A 19,829-nucleotide genomic window follows, 5' to 3' on the forward strand; every position below is an offset into this window, starting at 1 on the left:
CCGAGTGCCCACTGCGTATGCGCGAGAAGAACTGTGCTTTGTGAATGGCCCTGTAGTCTTCTGGAACCTGTCACATGTCCCAAAAGACTACGGGGAGGGAGGGGGGGAGGGGAGGACAACCTCAGCTTCCGATCGCCTAGGCGATCACAATGGAAGTGGGAGTGGGTACCTGTCAAATTTGGGTACCCGTTCCCCAAAGGTGCCAATCCTTAATGGGGAGCGGGGGACAAAGGCTTACAGCAGAACTTCCCCTTTTGGGTTTAGCTCCGCTTTAAGTACCTTGAGCCAAGCTTGTTTTATGTTGCACATTTTCTTCTGCTTTTTTTCTCACGACCAACATGCGAGAAAACGTTGGACAGCTACCCACTTTTAGGGTGCCATTTAAACATGATGGCACAGCAAGACCAATGGACAGTTTGCCATGTTTTCTTTTGCATGCCTACAGAAATTCTTAGGTGTGAATGCAGCCTTAGTTCTACTCTAGTTTGTGATTTCGTAATTGTGATTTAGATCTTGAACCTGGTGGATCTATTTGATAAATGAATTTGGTGATTTGTGAAACCTTTGTAATTACATTTCAGTTGACAGTTCAGGTGAATAAAAAAAAAAAACACAAACAATGCTCTTAAAATGCTATATACATAGTAAAGTGTGAAAGTGTACACATGGCTGTAGAGGTGTCTGATGTGTCTGCTCTCACCCATTCAATCAATATTTTTCTGCTAGAGAGGGAATCCCATTGACTAGTGTGCTGTATAGAAGAGGAGGACTGGGGGTGGGGCTGTGGCTCACGCTTCTCTGCTCTCACATCTTTAACTCTACTATTGTCTGAGAAGGGCAAGCAGTTCTGGACTGACATTGAAAGTGAACTACATGGCCAGGCTCCCTAGTAACTGCTGAGGACCCAGAGAAGAAGGAATGCTGGAGCCTTGTCTACAAGAAGGTCACCAAGGAAAGTAAGCATCTGTGATTCCTGCAATGGTCTATGGGTTACTTCAATCTCAGTTTCTGGACAAGCGGAGACTGGAGTTTGTTCTAAGTCCCAGCTGTGTGACCACAAAGAATCTGCAATTGCTGATTCAAGGTAAGGACTTACAATTCTGTTACTAGCAATGCGACTACAATGTATGCATCTCATCATAAAAAAATAGACTTTGAAAATCCTGGAGTTTAGTGACACTTATCTGGTTGCAACATCGCAGTTTCAGCGTCAGAAATCCTTTCACCAGAGATTCTTTCTACAACCTTCCCTGCGGTAGAAACATTCTCTTTACATAGAGACTATTTAAGTTGCTAAAGTTGCAGTTCTTAACTGGGGTTTCGTAGAAACATAGAGTTCCTCCAGAGGTTATTAGGGGTTGCTTTATCTGTGACTGACTGACCTGCCATCAAATGGTGCTTATATAGTTCCAGGTTCACAACCACTTGGCATTCCTCCCCCTGAGTACCAATGTAAGGGACATTCTTCCAACTGACCACCAATGTAAGGGACATTCCTCCCACTGACCACCAATGTAAGGAACATTCCTTCCACTGACCACCAATTTAAGGGACATTCCTCCAACTGACCACCAATGTAAGGGACATTCCTCCCACTGACCACCAATGTAAGGGACATTCCTTCCAATGACCACCAATGTAAGGGACATTCCTCTCCCACTGACCACCTATGTAAGGGACATTCCTCCAACTGACCACCAATGTAAGGGACATTCCTCCCACTGACCACCAATGTAAGGGACATTCCTCCCCCTGAGCACCAATGTAAGGGACATTCCTCCCACTGACCACCAATGTAAGGGACATTCCTCCCACTGACCACCAATGTAAGGGACATTCCTCCCAATGACCACCAATGTGTGGGACATTCCTCCCACTGACCACCAATGTAAGGGACATTCCTCTAACTGACCACCAATGTAAGGGACATTCCTCCAACTGACCACCAATGTAAGGGACATTCCTCCCCCTGAGCACCAATGTAAGGGACATTCCTCCCACTGACCACCAATGTAAGGGACATTCCTCCCACTGACCACCAATGTAAGGGACATTCCTCCCACTGACCACCAATGTGTGGGACATTCCTCCCACTGACAACCAATGTAAGGGACATTCCTCCCACTGACCACCAATGTAAGCGACATTCCTCCCACTGACAACCAATGTAAGGGACATTCCTCCCAATGACCACCAATGTAAGCGACATTTCTTCCACTGACCACCAATGTAAGGGACATTTCTTCCACTGACCACCAATGTAAGGGACATTCCTCCCACTGACCACCAATGTAAGGGACATTCCTCCCACTGAACACCAATGTAAGGGACATTCCTCCCATTGAACACCAATGTATGTGGCACTCTTCCCACTAACCACTAATGTAAGTGGTGTTCTTTCTACTGCCCACAAATGTAAGGGGCATTCTTCCCAATGACCACCAATGTAAGCGGCACTCTTGCCGCTGACCACCAATGTAAGGGGAATTTTTCTCACTGACCACCAATGTAAAGGGCATTCTTCCCACTGACCACCAATGCAAGGGGCATTCTTCACACTGACCACCAATGTAAGGGGCATTCTTCTTGTTGACCACCAATATAAGAGGCATTCTCCCCACTATCAATAAAAAGGTGCATTATTCTCACTAACCACCAAGACTTGAAAAGGGCTTCAAGGGTTCCCTTGATGTAAAAAGTTTTACAAAGGCTGTACTATATTGTTTTTATTGGCAGAAAAAAAATTGGTCTCACAATCTGATGATGAAAAATTAGGAACAATAATACAATAGAAATTAATTTCATCTGCGAACAGTTATTTGTACATACAATGGGGGGGGGGGAGAATATGCCTATTCTGGAAAACCACCCAGACTACTTTATGGCCATCAGACACTTAATCCCATCCTTTCCTTTTCTTTGAAACCGGGTGTCAGAGATTTTCCAGCAAGTTTGGAATGCTCTGTGTCCAATAAAAGCATATTATCGCCCTCTGGTCCTGCACGACCTGACCCTTGCCCAATTGTCACAGCCAATTTCATTTTCTGCTAAGGGTGGTGATAGACAGGTAGATGTCCTAACCTAGATTCACAGTTCAGTGTGAGTGTTTTAATGTCATATAGAAGCATTTTTTAGGTGTGTTCAGACTTGAGCATTTTGCTTTAGCTGATGGAAAGCAAGTTATAAGGAGAAGGAGATGGTTTTTAGGCATGAAATTGCACAAAAAAGTGCATTATATGCATTTTTCATGCACTTTCATTGAACCTTATTGGGGCCCCAAAGAAGCTCCTGTACTGTGTTTGTGCATTGGAAGACGACACAGCACTCAGATGTGAATGACACAATAGCATAACATAGAAATCTGGAGTCAAGTGTTGAAGTGCTTTTGGAAACATGCTTCAAATCGTTCAGGTGGGAGTTGGGACTCAGGCGGCAATATATTTGCTGATCAACAACCAAGACCCCACCAGGACCTGCGCAGTGTCCACCCCCATATTGTTCCTATATGCATAAGTAGTGCACATGCTGGATTGCTTGCTTCCATGAAGTTGTGTACGATCAGCTTAACTTTCCCATAAAGGGGTAATAGCTAACTTATTTGCACAGCTAAATTAAAGTCCCTTTGGCTAACACGTACATAGAGGGAGCTGCGGTACACTTGGACCCTGACAATTAAGTCTAGGGGTAAATAAATCTCTTTGCTACTTAGATTTAACCATTTGTTTGCAGTCCCAACATTTGCAGAATACCGTGTGATGACAGTGAGATAACTGTCATCAACCAGTTAAGTAGCAAAAAGAAGAGCCTGAAGGGCTGAAGTGGAGCTCAGTATACACACCTGCTGTACTGTTCACATATGTAAATATCGTATTCTGCTTTCCTTTGCAAGGTGCAGGGGGCATTTATTTACATTTTGGCTGATGCCTCCTCTAGCTATAAATCCTAATTAGCGAACTCAATCTTACCACCTATTTAAGCTGGCTATAGAAACCTTTTGACTTCTGGTAGTCATCTGGAGGTCTTAATGGGTTAGTCTGACCATATACAACCCAATCAAAACAGACCAAGCCACTGATCTGATTATTGTTAGTAGCAGGCTGTACGGAGGTTTGATAATAGGCGTTTAGCAATCATTTTACCAAAAAGAGTTCATCCAGTATGTGAAACCAATAGCCGTTTTTTGGTGCCACATTCAACAGCTGAATTGGGAAGAAGATCAGAGTGAGCCCTATCCCGCAAATATTGCTTGAAGACAGGCAGATGTTCAAGTCTGGATCCATTTCCAAATCTCAAAAAGAAATGATAGACTGGGTAACATTTTTGCCTGTGCATAGTGAGTGATGGACACTCTCAAATCAGGTTGGAAATGTTGTGTCCAATATGAAGCACATTATTGCTCTCTAGCCATGTATGACCTGACCCTTAAAAAAAGAGTAAACAGGTGGCGCTAACTCCTAGTGCATTTTTCTTTTTCCAGTTGTCGATCTCCCTGTCTGAGGAGGGTGGCATTCCCGACTCGCTATCCATAGGCCACCTTTTGCCCTGTTTCCCCTGGCTTCATTTTGACAGTTGACTCCTGGAGCGCAGGAGAGTATGACCTGACCCTTGCCTAGTGGTCACAGGCATTTTTTTTATGAAAAGGGTGGCCATCTCACTTTCGATCTTACAACTTATTATCAGATCATTTAATATGGACAATACTGTGTGTTTCAGCAAACTGGAGTCACAACTCTTGGTTGATCACGTACCTCTGGAGTCCTGGTGTTCCTTTACGTCCTTACTCTCACGTCGAAACAAAAATGATTTGTACCAAAAAAGTTTTTGAATGTGCTTTGGTACCTTACTCATATCTAATTTTGTATTATTATTTTTTTTTGCACAGCAAAAAAATTACAAAAAAGAACTAGCCAGATGGAGAACACAGCCTACCCAAGCACATACTCCATACAAAGCTGTAGCCCACCCTGCTTGTTAAATACCTCTTATTGTCCCTAATCTGTTCTAACAAAAGCAATTGTTCCCCTACATGTGAACACCAACCCAGTATATTGACAAATTTCACTTGAGTTGCTTTGTAAGATATTCTTACATTATCCACGATCCTGGCATTTGTTTTTTTAACAGCTGCAATCCCTATGGAAAGTCAGTATGACACTGATTTACAAGGGACCCCAGCTAAACATTAGCTGATACCTTTACACAGTCATTACCATGTAATGTAAATACACCACTGCACGTGATTTATTTATGCAGGAGTCATTTGACTCAGTAATAGCTGATTGATTGCTGTTGTATGCAAGACAGATATTTAATGGAGGAAATGGTTGTTCACAGTCCCATTAGGTACTAGTCTTCATTTCCACAGTCTTGGGTCTGTAACAATGGTAACAATACACAATGTAACCTGACATATACAATGTGCACATGGGCATAGTTACCTGGTTTATATTTCATTGTACTTGGCTTACTACAGGGGACCACCCTACCATACTTGACTGTATACAATATTATATAAAATCATTATAGAGTCCCTGGCTCTTCAGCCTGCATCCTACATCAGTCACTAACATTGCAGCATAGTGATTATATACATTTTATTCTAATTTACTCACAAATACTAATTATGTACCTCTGGATTCCATATTAGACACATAGGGGGAGATTTACTAAAACTGGAGCACTCACAATCTGGTGCAGCTGTGCATGGTAACCAACCAGCTTCTAAATTCAGCTTGTTCAATTAAGCTTTGACAATAAAACCTGAAAGCTGATTGGTTTCTCTGCTGCACCAGATTTTGCACTCCAGTTTTAGTAAATCAACCCGGTACTCTGCAGTGATTAGTGTTAGGCCACAAAAGTGAACCTGTTCTTTGGCCAGCATAGGTAATGCAATAGGTTCACCTAACTTCCGACCCTCCCCTGCTGCTCAGTTGACCTTCAGGCATTTAGAGAAGAAGCTCTGAAAGATGTGAGAATGAAGCAAAGATAATGATAAGATCACAAGGCATTATGTGATTGGAAGAGGGGCAGATGAATGATATGACTTCCCTTCCTCCAATCACAGAATGCCTTGTACTCTGTGAAAAGAGTACAAGATGCTTTATGAATGGCTGAGGTGGAGAGCAAGTGACCCACTATGAGAGCTGTACTAGACTGGCTGTAAGTTTTGTATATGGGCTTCTTAGCAGTAAGAGTTTTACTGCAGCACAAACATTGTACAAAGGAACTATCAAAATATTGTTTTTCACAGGGTTCAGCTTTAACCTATTAATTGATCACCAGAGAATGTTCTACTGCTCCTTCAACTATGGAGCAATATATTATAATAACAGCACCCTGATGACCTGCAGCTATACGCCACCTAATGAGCCCCTTGTCTATCTCAATTTAAAGTACTGCTAGCAGAAGATAAAGATTCTACTTAATAATGTCATGCAGATCAGAGATGCTAAAGGTATAAACCTACTCAGGAGTTCCTTGGCTCTCGTTACAGTTGTCCTTGCCTTCCTGACACTTTTCCCATATGTATGCTCTGGATATGGAACAAATTGTACTTTTTCAGTTCTTGCCCTTGCTGTCTTAATTTCCTTTCTTCCAGCTCACAGCTTGCTGTTAGCCAAGCTTTACCGCTCTACTTGCGCAAAATATAGCCTTACCCCACATGCTGAAAGCTTCCTCTGTAGTATAGGGTGACTCCACACATCTGCTGAACAAAGTGACACTGCAGGGGAACCTCCACAGCTCATCAGAAGGGTTCACAAAAACCACCAATGTTCCTGATGTCAGCTCTGGTACAGTGTACATGGATTCAGGGGGTTTTGTATTACCTGCAGTCACAGGAGATTCACATTCATTGGTAATGCTGCCTGTCTACTCTGAGCTGATTTCTGCAGGTAATTCATAAACAAACTGCATAAATGCTTATGGTTACATCTGCAAATTGTAGACATATACTGTGTATGATTACAATACGTCCAAAAGCCACTAGATGCTTCAGGTATCATTTCTATATTGCCAATGTTCTGCATTTGATGATGGTGGTCTCCCAACATACAATCATCAGTACACAGTCTCAGCATGCCTTGGTCCTGGACTGAATTAAAGTAGAATTTCTGAATAAATTTAACTAGTTCTAAAAATGCTTCCTCTCTCCTCCTAACACCCATGCTGACAAACCTGTGTAAGAAAGATGTACAGAAATGTATATAGTTACCTATTTCAGCCCACTCCGGTCCGGTCATTTAGGGCTGCAGGGGAGAAGAGGGAGCGCTCGACAACAGCTGTCAATGACTGGGAGTGGTGATGTCACCCATAGGCTCCCATGGCTCATCTATTGTTGGCCCTCTCTCCTCTCCCCTGCAGCCCCCACTGACTGACACAGGGGAGATCACGTGACTGGACTAGAGCGGCCTGGAAATAGGTAAGTATGTACATTTCTCATACACAGGTTAGTCAGCATAGGCATTAGAAGGAGGTATGGAGCATTTTTAAGACTAGTTAGGTTTATCCTGGTATTTTACTTTAAAGTGGTTGTAAACCCTTACATATACCTATTGCGTAGACTGGCTTCAGGTAATACACAGAGATTAAACAAATCCTCCTACATAAGTTGTACTTGTTTATCTGCAATATTGTCTTTTCTACATCCATTTGAAGTACTGAGTTTATATAGCTTGTTTGAGAGTTCAGAAAAAAGTGGGCGGAGAGTGGAAGTTACACTCTGCAGAGCTCAGTGAAGAGAGTTCTGAGAGCTGATTGGAGGGAAGAGACCCTCCCCCCCCTCCACATAGCTCACATGAACAGAGCTGAGGCTGTCACTTTGCTGGATGATCCTCCCCTGTTACCATTTTTCTCTTGGTGTCAAAAAAACTTGTCAGAAGTGACTTATGCTGATAGCAGAGGAACGAAGCAGCAGACAGAAATGACACGTAGTGCTCTTAATTGAGACAAGTACACACCATAGAGCAGGGGTGGCGAACAAGCGGCTCTCGAGCCGCGTGCGGCTCCCGGCCAAAATGAATGCGGCTCTGGAGCGGCCGGTCCGGTATTTCCACCGCGGTCGTGTCAGAATACCGGGCCGGCCGCTCAGCACTGCAGCGGGACCTTATGGAGATGACTGCTGACCTTTGGGGAGGTGGGGAGCGGGTACCTGAATGCTGTACTATTAGTATTTGACATCTAAGGTGAAAGGACTGTCTGTGTTGAGCTCTCAATGTCTAATTTAGGCTGTGAATATTGGCCAATTGCTGATGAACTATCAAAATTCGATTTGTCATGGCCTTGTCGACACCCTTCCATCTGATATTATTTGATCAGAAAATCAAACGAGCCAGGCAGAAAATAGTCGATGAGCAAGTGCCCACATCCAGTGTTCGATTCCAGCCTTGTACAATCTGACTTATTGCTATAGACATACAGACACTGGCTGGCTACACATTCTACAATCTCCTTCAATTTGACCAATCCATTTACCTTGTATTCATTCAGGTAGACTTTCACACTACACTTGTTGGTAAATCTAAATGAGATTGTACAATCATATTGTAAGGTATATGGCTGCTTTAGACATGAGGCCCAGACTGTATGTTGGATTTAGTAAAAGAGATGTTTAATTGACAAAAGGTTCCAAAGAAATCAAAGAATATATAATATTGCACATGCTAAAGCAAAATACATTCTTACTGCATGAACAAAATAAGAACGATCTAACTAACATAAAATTATGTGTTTTTAGGAATGCAAGTGCAAGTGTAGTTATATATATCGGAGGAACCTCAGCTGCCAGAGCTTCATTTGAACACCATACCTGACATCTAGTGTTGATTTCAAGAAACGACACCAACTGCAACTGCCGATATGACATCTCACAACGACTCCATTGAGGAAAGTATTATTATAACGCATTATAATTACACGGGGAAGTACAAGCATCCTCCCAAGAATGGTCTGAAGTCAAGCTCTATTATATTTATAATTATCTGCTGCTTCATTGTATTGGAGAACATTCTTGTACTCTTAACCATCTGGCGAACCAAGAAATTCCATCGTCCAATGTATTACTTTATTGGTAACTTGGCACTTTCGGATTTATTAGCTGGCGCTGCTTACACAGCCAACATTCTTCTTTCTGGGCCAAATACATTCAAGCTGACACCAGATCAATGGTTTATACGGGAAGGAAGTATGTTTGTTGCTCTCTCTGCCTCGGTCTTCAGCCTCTTGGCAATTGCTATTGAGCGCTACATCACCATGTTGAAGATGAAGTTGCACAATGGTAGCAAAAGCTCAAGGTCCTTCCTTCTGATTAGCGGCTGTTGGCTTCTCTCCTTATGCCTTGGAGGTCTACCAATTATGGGCTGGAACTGCTTGAAGAAAATGGAATATTGTTCCACAGTTCTTCCCTTGTATCATAAACATTACATTCTCTTCTGCACCTCAATTTTCTGCATATTATTGATGGCTATTGTTGTTCTATACGCCAGGATCTACTTCTTGGTAAGAACACGAAGTAGAAGTCTGACCTTTAGGAAAAACTGCGCCAGAACCAGCAGGAGTTCAGAGAAATCCATGGCATTGCTTAAAACAGTTATTATTGTCTTAAGTGTCTTCATTTTATGTTGGTCACCACTTTTTGTTTTCCTCTTGTTGGATTTTGGCTGTCAAGTTAGAGCTTGTGAGGTTCTCTTTAAGGCTGAATACTTTTTGTCCCTTGCAGTTCTTAACTCTGCCACAAATCCCATCATATACACCCTGACCAACAGGGAGATGAGACGTGCCTTTCTAAAAATGGCAGTCTGTTGCCATGGCTCCATTCTGAACGCAGGGGCAAAAGTTAAAAGGCCAATTATCACAGGAATGGAGTTCAGCCGAAGCAAGTCGGACAATTCTTCTCATCCACAAAAGGATGAGATGGACTATCCAGTGACCCTAATGTCCTCTGGCAATATGACTTCCTCCTCCTAACACATGGACAGCAAACTTGGATTTGATAAGCTGCTGTAAGAGGCATGGCCACCTAATGGAATATCTCTTTACCCCCTGGAAAATGCTAAGGACATGCAAAGTCCAGAAAAGTAGCATTAGTTCTGAATGGAGATGCAAAGCACTTGACTGAAAGGTAAAATAAGGAGTAAACAAACTGCATAAACTAGACAGCTGCTTGTGGAACACTAGTCTTGCCTGGAAGGATGTGAATTTCACTGAAACATATTTTAATGAAGTGGATCTGTACCTGTATTTGCAGTGCTACCATGCTATTTAATAACACTTACCCAAAGTGGATAGGACACTTAGTTATTAAATGTAGACATTCTGGGCACTTGGTTTATTCTATATACTTCTATACTCTCATCTCTCTTGAAATATGTTCTAATCATTTGAGTCAACATGAATTCTATGACCCTGGAAGAGTCTACTTTATGGATGTCCAATTTCAGTTCTGAAGGCACGAACACAGATTCGAAGTTAAGGTGTGCCAATCACAGGAACCTATATTAATCTATCAAAGTTCAGTTTACTGACATCAGAACAGTGAAAGATGAAGTCTAATAATGTATTAGGAGTTCCTGTGTGTTTCCACTCTACCCTATTCTATATAAAAAAAAAGTGATGAAAAAATAAAGTATAAAAAAAAAAACCTAAGCCCTGGGACCTAACTGGACATCCCTTTAGCTAGCCGAAGACTGAAATGTATATAAAACAGCACCACTATATTATAATTTTGTGAAATGATGAAATGGCATTATCTACACAATAATCTGAGAATTGAGATATCATGAATTACATTTTTTTGGATAGAAAGGGGAAATGTTAGGACCAATAGCAGTATTTTATTGCATTCTTTGTCACTGGGGAGATCAGGAGACAAGTCTTCAACAGAGATAGTAGGAAAAACGTATAGTGCTATTCAAAGAGTACAAAAATAAATATAAAAAAGTATTCTTTAGGGAATTCTTGATGCCCTTAGTGCACCCTCCAGCTTCATTCTTCAAGAGGTGAAAGTGATTCTTGCTGTAACTTTGAACAAGCTGTTAGCAAGTTACAGCAAGTTATAGCATTATGTGCTCTGAACCTGAGCCTATTCATCCAAAACAAGGTATGGAGGCTGTACTATGATATGACTGGGTAGTAAGGGGCAGCAGAAGTGGAAACAGTAGCCATTTCTGACCTTTGAAAGTGTATAGAGGTCTGGTCTTGCATACAATAATGCCCTCATCACATTTCCCTATGGTGTGCTGATTGGTCTCCTATTCCCAGTGTACCAGAAGCGTATTTACCTATATAACTCAGTTACTTATGGCTGCTTTATAAAAAGAACTTCAGCATTCACTCAAGCTTATCAACTGGCCATATCTAGCCCCTGGATTTGCATATACAGTATGCAAACCATTTGGAGTGAAAGGGTCTCCATACCTTACTGTACCTCTAACTATTTAACAAATATCGATTTGGTCAAAACAAAATAACAATCCAAGTTCCCCTTCTGCAATTCTCTGATTTTAATGAAAAGGAAAACAATGTGAATGTTTAAAAAAGATTCATTCAAATGGCCCTTAGAATTAGAGGCCCTAGGAAAGAGAAGACCATCTCTGCTGACTTCACAGAGTGAGAGTTACTAAAAAATGTTTGTCTACATTATTTCCCACCCCCAATACATGCATTGCCACCATAATGCAATATTGATCTTAACGTATAAATGCACTTTCAAAGTTTATTTTTCCCCACCTCTCCAGGTACATACTACCTTGTAATGATGCCTGTGACCTATGCACTTTGTTTACATTCTAGTACCAGTCATTGGTGCTGGCTGCACACATGTTGTAGATTTGCATTGGGTTTTATCGGACCATCTCCTAAGTGTTTCCTGCATTTAAGAGACATTCTTATAGAATAGATGTGAATCTACTACTCAGGCACCTCCAGTAATAAGGATTAGTACTAGAATGTAAACAAAGGCAGAGGTTATGTGCACAATTGCCAGGTAAGTATGCACCTGGGGAGGAGGGAAAAGAAAAAAATACAGTAGGTGCACCTTGTTTAAAAGCTCACTCATCCTTCAAAATAAGCTGGTCCTGCTAAAGTATTTTGAACTATTGTACTCAATGTAGTGAAGTTAATGTCAATACATGTTATGTAATAATTTAGATATCTATATTTCATTTGAGCTGTGATATGTGTACACCAATTAATATAAGCTCTGCAGACTAAGATACGCAATGGGGTAGATTTACTAAAACTGGTGCACTCAGAATCTGATGCAGCTGTGAATGGTATCCAGTCAGGTTCTAACTTCAGCTTGTTCAATTAGGCTTTGGCAATAAATACTGAAAGTTGATTGGTTTCTAAGCAGAGTTGCAGATATTGCACCCTTCAGTTTGCAACCCCCACAGTTTGTGGAAAACATCCCTTAACAGGTGGTATGAAAAGCTAAAACATTTCACCAATGATGTAAAAACTGTGCTAAGATTTTTAGTATTGGATGGGGTGGAGATAGAGTGTTGACTTTTTATTGTTGTCTATGTCTTTGTTGGGGAGATTTCCCGACTGCTTCCTATATTTAATAGGACAGAATGTTGGGGACAACCACTCCAATGGGGGCCCAGATTGCAAAATAGTCCAGAAAGAGCTTCCAGTTATTCCCTACACTATCCATTTTTTTTAAACAAATGGCTGGAGTTCCATTTTAAGTACACAAAAAACTGATATTTCAGCTTCAAATGAAGGCAGCTGGACTCCATTTCTATATCTATGGATTCCCTTAGAAAGATCTCTTCACTAAAATTCTCAGCTGCACCCCATCATAAGCATTCAGACAATATCTCACTGCTCTATTGTATGTACAGCAGAGGTATTAAAACTGTGAAACTAAGACTCCCTCAAAATGAGGGTGACAGGTGGCAAAACATGGGAATGTCACCATCAGAGTCCCTGAGATGTATAAGAAATGAGTGTGATTCAACTCACCGATACCTGACAAAACTGAAATAATAGTTTAGGGTGGTGTGATTCATTAAAAACACTCAAAGTTGCTTATATTAAACACCAGTTAAGTAGATGTGCCATGTTCATGCTCATATATTCAGCCTGCATGCCATTTATTTTCTGATGAAGTCTACTTTTACCAAAAGCAAAATGTTTATGACATTATCCAAGTGTTGATGTATTTTAGGTGCTTGTTACATCAATTAAATGATTTTCAGTTATCTATTAGGAAACCCGTGATGAGAGAAACTTGGACGCTTTCATTGTTGACCTCCCCTGCTGGCTGTTATACTGAAACTCTGGGTTCAGTACTTTGACCCATGACAAATGGGCTGATAAGAATGTCTGACTTTCCTGATCTACATGCTTTTTCCAGGGCATTGAAGGCAGACAGTTAGTATGAAGTTTCCCCAGTGGCAACCCACATGTTTCTCTTGTCACGGGTTTACTTGAAAATAAATGATTCTTTCATAATTGGATGCATGTTAACTCAGCCATTTACTGTCATTTACTCTTCATTATTTTACAAATGTTTCACAGTTAAAATGACACAAGATAAAATAGGTATACAGCCACAACTTGTATATACACTTGTATGGCACTTATTTATTGGCACCATCTAGAGCCACTCTGACAAAGAGGGTATGCCAGTTAACCTGTGATACAGTTCCTAAATTGAGTAATTATTCTTGTATACTGAACATAGACGTGTCCTGATAGCTTGGCAGTGGGTTGTAACTGTCTACCACCACAGTAAGGGCTAAGCTAGTCATTTTGAGGTGTATGTATGGCCAACACTCTTTTTGTTAGTTTTGAGTAGACCACTGTCAATGTAATTTTTTGCTGCCTGTGATTGTTAGAGAGATTTCCTTTAATTTTCAACATGAAGTGAAAGAAAATCTTTACAAATTGATGGGAATCCCCCTCTTATACAGTTATCCTCAGAACATTTGTCACTATGGAATGATTTTCCTTCACTTCTTGTTCTGGTGACATTTTGTGTTTCCCATCACTTCTGTCTCAGTGACAATCATCACCAGGACAGAGATGGAGAAGGTATCGTGTGGGGACCAGACATCAATACAACGTGATAGGGGTTCTAATGCTTGTCTACTCTGTCCCAATCTATAAAAAAGTTTGACTATACATTCACTTTCATCTTCTTCTACTGAGAGATTTTATCGCTTGTTGGCATTTCCCTTAATACATTAAAATTGCTATTGCTCAATCATAAGGGATATCAATTGATCTATTTATGGAGTAAGCTAAACAAGTAGCCTGTAGTGACATGTAGTAGCAATCAATCTCGATCAATGGTCGTACAATGTGCTAATCGTGTGCAATTGATTGTTACAAGATGCTACAGTTACTAACTTGCTCCACGGGGAGCCATCTGTTTCAAGTGTTTATCCATCTATTGCAACTTCTAATGATTAATGCTGAACTATAGGGAATACAAAAATCCTCACACTGAAGGGGTTAAATGCTCGTTTAGGTCTAGAGTACAAGTAAAGTTTTACTTGCCTTATCTCCCCCTCCCGCAGGCTCCCTCTGCACTGCTAGACCGGTCTCTGCAACCTCTACTTCCCCATGCTCCGGTGGTTTCAGGTCCTCTGATGTCATCACATTCAATGCAGGGCCCATATCTCTGTATAAATGTGAGCACAGTGATGGCAATCACAAGTGGGAGCATAGGGGAGTAGGCGAGAGTGCTGGCTGCCAGGAGAGTGGACAATCAACTAAGTGAAATGACCCTTGCCTAGTGGGATTCTTCCTTTCCTCAGAGATGGGCTTTGTCACAACTGAGCTACTAAAAATCTTCTTATATAGCTCTAGTCCAATTAAGTGACCACCAGCAAGTGCTAAAGTCATTTGGTATGTGGAGAGAAATGGCACAGAAGTGTGTGTGACCAACACATTGGAAGGAGATGGCTTGGGCATCTGGGAGAGGTGGTGGAGTGATTCCAAAACATTATAGTGCAGCACCTCTCAAGAAACTATAGATTCTCTACAGTAATAGATAAGGAAAGCAGAGGACACATCTGAGTGTAGCAGTGAAAAAAAATAATGTATTCACACAACAATTTGCAACTTACAAGACAATGTAGTGATATCATGCATATAGATATAGAAACGTCATTTGGGGTTAGCGTCCGGGGATGGACTTTCACAGAACAGGATGAGCTTCCTTGGGAGGAATTGCAGTGCCTGTATCTGTAAAGCAAAGGAAATGCCACAGATGGCAGCAGACTAAGTGTAGCAACAGGCAAATGAAAAGTAAGTTATGTAAATAGCAACTCACAAAGGTAGAGGGATAAGAGTCCTATAACATGTGGGTCTTCTGCATGGCTCCATTCGTCCATGAATCATCCAGATCTAGGAGAGACTATCGGGGTCCTGCTGTTACTGGAGCCTTTGGATGTGCATGGGAGCCAAGGAGGACATTAGAAGACCACAAGATGGCCATCTCCCAGTGCTCTCAAGGGCTCCCATCCACATTCATAGGCTCCAGTGACAGCTGAATCTCGCTCGGCTCTCCTACATCTGGATGATTAATTAATGATTGGACCCATGCGAGGTGGAAGACCCGCATGTTGTAAGGTTCTTAACCTTCTTCCTCTGTGAGTAGCTATCTACATAGCTTGCGTTTCATTCACCTATTGCTACACTTAGCCTGATGCCCCTGATGGCGCCTCTTTAGCATTACAGCTACCGGAGCTGCAGTCCCTCCCAAGGAAGCTCATCCTATTCTGCGAAGATCCATCCCTTTAAGCTAACCCTGAATGCCAGTTCTATATGTATATGCCTGATATTTCTACATTGTCTTGTAAGTTGCCAATTGTCGTGTAAATAAATGCGTTTTTGTACTGCTACCTTCAGATGCGCCCTCTGCTGTCCTTCTAAAATCTTTTAGTAGCAAGCCTTAAAGTGCCATGTGTAGCTTAGTCCTAAGTAGTGGTAAAATGTTAGAATCACTGCCAAACAAAACTGTCTTTGAATGTAAAGTCCAATTAATTTTTTCCATTTGGGAAGCCTATTTTTCTCAAATATTACAAAGCTGTGTTGTTTTAAACGCAAACTGTTGACAGATGATTTTTAATGAGTCATTTGCAATACTTTTTTGTTTAATGTTATATTGTTCTAGTTATTTTTTTACCAGTGCAATTAAACAAACTTTTTTTTTTTTACGTAGTATTTAAATGCCTGACTTTTCTTTTTGTATTTGCACATAGTATGTTGTATTATAAGCCTGTAATAAACTGGTGATTTTGTAATAATTTTTGTCTGGTGAGTAGTGTGTAAGAAGGATGTCAAACAGATCAACACTTTATCTGATTTTATAACAGGGTTGAAAAGCAAATTGCAAACAATCAAAAATGTGTATTAATTAATCTGCATGCTTTAAGTTGCCGAAAGATGATTTACGATTGGTTGACCTGCTTTTTTAAATAGCATTGCTCTCAGTGTTGCCTTGTTAAATCAACCCACTTGCGTGTTGCTTTCCAATTATGGTTGAAATGAAGGATCCGGAACATTGTGAGGATCCAGGAAATACCATCTGCTAAAGAATGACCAGACAGGAAATCCCATGAGAGAAGTCTACATATTCACATGCTTCTGAGGCCATGACTGAAGTGTAGCGTCCATAGAATTTATGGTTCTTACCATTGAATGCCTGGAAAGAGTGTCATTGAACAGCACTGGCCTGTTTAGTTATTTTCAAACGACATAACCTTAAAAGGCCAACATCTTCAAATATCTAAAAAGGTAACCAAACAGTAATACAATCAATTATGCTACAAAATGTTAAACGCTAGTAAGCCACATTGATTTAAATGGAGCCTTAACATTTTTTTCATATTACATGGACTTTGATGATTATTTTTTTACCACATTTAATTTACAAAGGTAGGTTCTTAAAATGGATTCAACATTAGATTTCATTTGTTGCTAGAACTGAAGTTTGGCTAAAAAAACATTTTTTTCTACAGCCTTAGCTACATTAGTTACCTGTGATGTCCAACGATGTGCAAACTGCGGGATTGTGTAGAAATGTTTTCTGTCAGGCTTCCCTGTGCTCTTCCTACTGCTGAACATCAGGCACTGTGGAGGTTAACAGCTTCAGTTCTCCAGGCTCAGCTGCACTATAAGACCTCCTCCTGCCCTTTCCTCTATTGAAAGAAGACTTTCTCAACAGGGCCGGATCTAGCCTGTCCGATGTGGGGGTTCAGTAAAAAATGTCGGGGGGGGGGGGGGCAGAGGATCAGAGGTCAGAGGGGCAGAGGACAGGGGTCAGAACTGGCAGGGCAGAGGACAGGGGCACAACTCCTCCTCCCATTCCTGCACTGTACACAGCCTGGGCAAAGGCAGCAGAATTCCCCACACAACGCATAACTGAGATTAGTATAGTGTCAGTCAAGGAAAGTACGGTATAGTGTCAAACTAGGGCCGGAAAGTATCAGATTTGGGCAGCATAGTGGCTTTGGGGTGGCAAAACTAAAATCTGGGGGGCATAGCCCACCCCAGCAGCCCCCTAGATCCAACCATGTTTCTCAATGAAGGAGAGTGCAGGGAGGGGGCAGGGATCATCATAAAGTGGTTGTAAACCGCAGACATGAAATATGAACAAAGTATATCCCTCTATAGTATGTACTTGTCTCAATTAAAAGCACTAGGTATCATTTCTTTCAGCTGTATCCTGCCTCAGCTATCAGCATGAGTCACTTCTGACAAGTTTTCCTAAAGGTGACAAGGGGGAGGAGCTCCTGCAGATCGACAGCCTCAATTTTGTTCCTGTGAGCTGTGTGAAGGGTGTGTGTCCCTTTCTCCAATCAGCTCTTACTGAGCTCTGCAGAGTGCAATTTCATCTCTCTGCCCCCTTTTTTCTGAACTCTAAGACAAGCTTTAAAATTCAGAACTTTAAACAGATGTAGAGACAAGATGGCTGCAGATAGACAGGTACATCTTATGTAGGAGGAAGTGTATCATCTCTGTGCATCACCTCAGGCCAGTCACTTAACTCAGTATATGTAAGAGTTCACAACCACTTTAACCGTTTAACCACTTCAAGTCCGGACACTTTCAACCCCTTGCTGTCCAGGCCAATTTTTCAGCTTTCAGTGCTATCACACTTTGAATGACAATTGCGCGGTCATGCAACACAGTACTCATATGGATTTTTCAGCATTTTTTCTTAAACAGATAAAACTTTATTTTGGTGGTATTTATTCACAACTGGGATTTTTATTTTTTTGCTATATAAATGAAAAAGTCCAAACATTTTGAAAAAAAAGTGTTTTTCTTATAAAAGTTTGCAAACAAATAATCTTTCTTCATAAATCTTGGCCAAAATAAATTCAGCTATCTTTTTAGTAAAAAAAAAAACCCAAATTAGTTTATAACCAAAAATGTATAATTTTTCTAAATGTTTTCTTACATTTTTATATTATTTTTAATTTTTTTTTTTACATACCATCACCCTAGCAGTACAGTGTACTACTTGTGGGGGTGTGATGAAGATTTTTTTTTTTTACACTGATTGCTTTTACATCCATAAAGGCTGTAAAAGCAACCATTTCTTTCTGGCTGCATTATTGCAGCCATTGAGAAATACTGTGTGAGCTGTGATTGGTCACAGCTTGTCACATGGTACAAGGCTATTGTGAATAGTACCATGTGACCTCTGTGATCACAGATTTCACACGTAGTAAGCAATAATGTCAGGAAGACATCTTGCTACTACTATTCATGTGATCACTGACTGGTCAATCAGGGATCACATGAATCGGGACCTTGCACAGAGGTCCCGTACAGCGATTGGTGTTACGCTTGTCCGGAGGACACAGTGGGCACGTATAGCTGTGCCATGCGCTCCCAGGGAGCGTGCACAGGCCATTTATAGACGGCAACCTGCTCCTGCACTGCTTCCGTCCGGCTGTTTATGTACATGGGCCAGACGGGAAGTGGTTAAGGACCGCCCTAGAGTAGATATACTGCTGCAGGGCGGCACCTGTGTGCACAATCACGTATATATACATGATTTTGCATTTCTGGGTAGGGGACGCACGCATGTGAATTTGTCCTCTGTGCATCTGCATTTGGAAACCCGAAGCTATTAACCCGCACAATACCAGAAGTTCAGCAGCAGGAAGAGGACAGGGCAGCCCTGCAGTGAATATGTCCACAGAATCCAGCAGTCTGCACATCTTGGTACATCATTACTGGTTAGTAATGTAACTGAAGCTGATACATTTTTATTTATTTATTTGACTAAACGGTAAGTGCATGTATGCTTAATAATGAGTAAGTGTATTTTCTCCCAAATAAATCACAATATTCCATTGCTTTCAACTTCTTATCTCTCCAGAAGGATGGAGCCATCTATCCAGGATCACCATCTATTTTGTGGACTGAGATGCTGGCTCAGATCTGCCACAATCTCGTAAATCCTGGTGCCTGTGCTGTGTTCATTCTGCTCACACCCTACCGTAGCTCATCATCTTATGACTTGCTGCAAAGTCACAATCTGACCTCTGGGCAAGAGGAGACTGAGGAAATGCTTCCTTCTGCCTGCAGAAGAATAATGGCATCATCTGTTCTTAATTAAGATCTCTTGACTGCTGCTTAAAGCAGAACTTCACTCTCTCAATCAACATTAAATATTTTTAATCCTTATGCTGCTAGCCTTAGTAAATAGGAAAGTTTTAAATTACGTATTCACTTGTTTTAAACACTTTTTTTATGCTTATTCACTTACTTCCTGATTTCCTGCCTAGGCAAATGATATCATACATCCCAGGAGACTTCTGCAGGTTAGGAGGGGTTTTCTCAGCTAAGAACACCCTCCT

The 19,829-nt window shown here is 41.2% G+C and overlaps 1 protein-coding gene across 1 annotated transcript; it reads left to right on the forward strand.

Moving 5' to 3' along the window:
* The first annotated feature begins 817 nt into the window (after positions 1 to 817).
* On the forward strand, positions 818 to 16,259 carry S1PR1 (sphingosine-1-phosphate receptor 1). Its single transcript, XM_089686588.1, has 2 exons — positions 818 to 1,084; positions 8,735 to 16,259. The coding sequence occupies exon 2, from the start codon at positions 8,857 to 8,859 to the stop codon at positions 9,961 to 9,963; it is 1,107 nt and encodes a 368-aa protein (XP_089542714.1). The 5' UTR covers positions 818 to 1,084; positions 8,735 to 8,856; the 3' UTR covers positions 9,964 to 16,259.
* Positions 16,260 to 19,829: the final 3,570 nt, after the last annotated feature.

This window comes from Staurois parvus, unplaced genomic scaffold (genome assembly GCF_062004578.1).
Source record: "Staurois parvus isolate SC_StPar_1 unplaced genomic scaffold, SC_StPar_1.0 ptg000402l, whole genome shotgun sequence".
Taxonomy (NCBI): domain Eukaryota; kingdom Metazoa; phylum Chordata; class Amphibia; order Anura; family Ranidae; genus Staurois; species Staurois parvus.

Excerpts from the sequence above, each read along its gene's own strand:
- S1PR1 (XM_089686588.1), top strand. The coding sequence starts at position 8,857 with ATGACATCTCACAACGACTCCATTGAGGAAAGTATTATTATAACGCAT.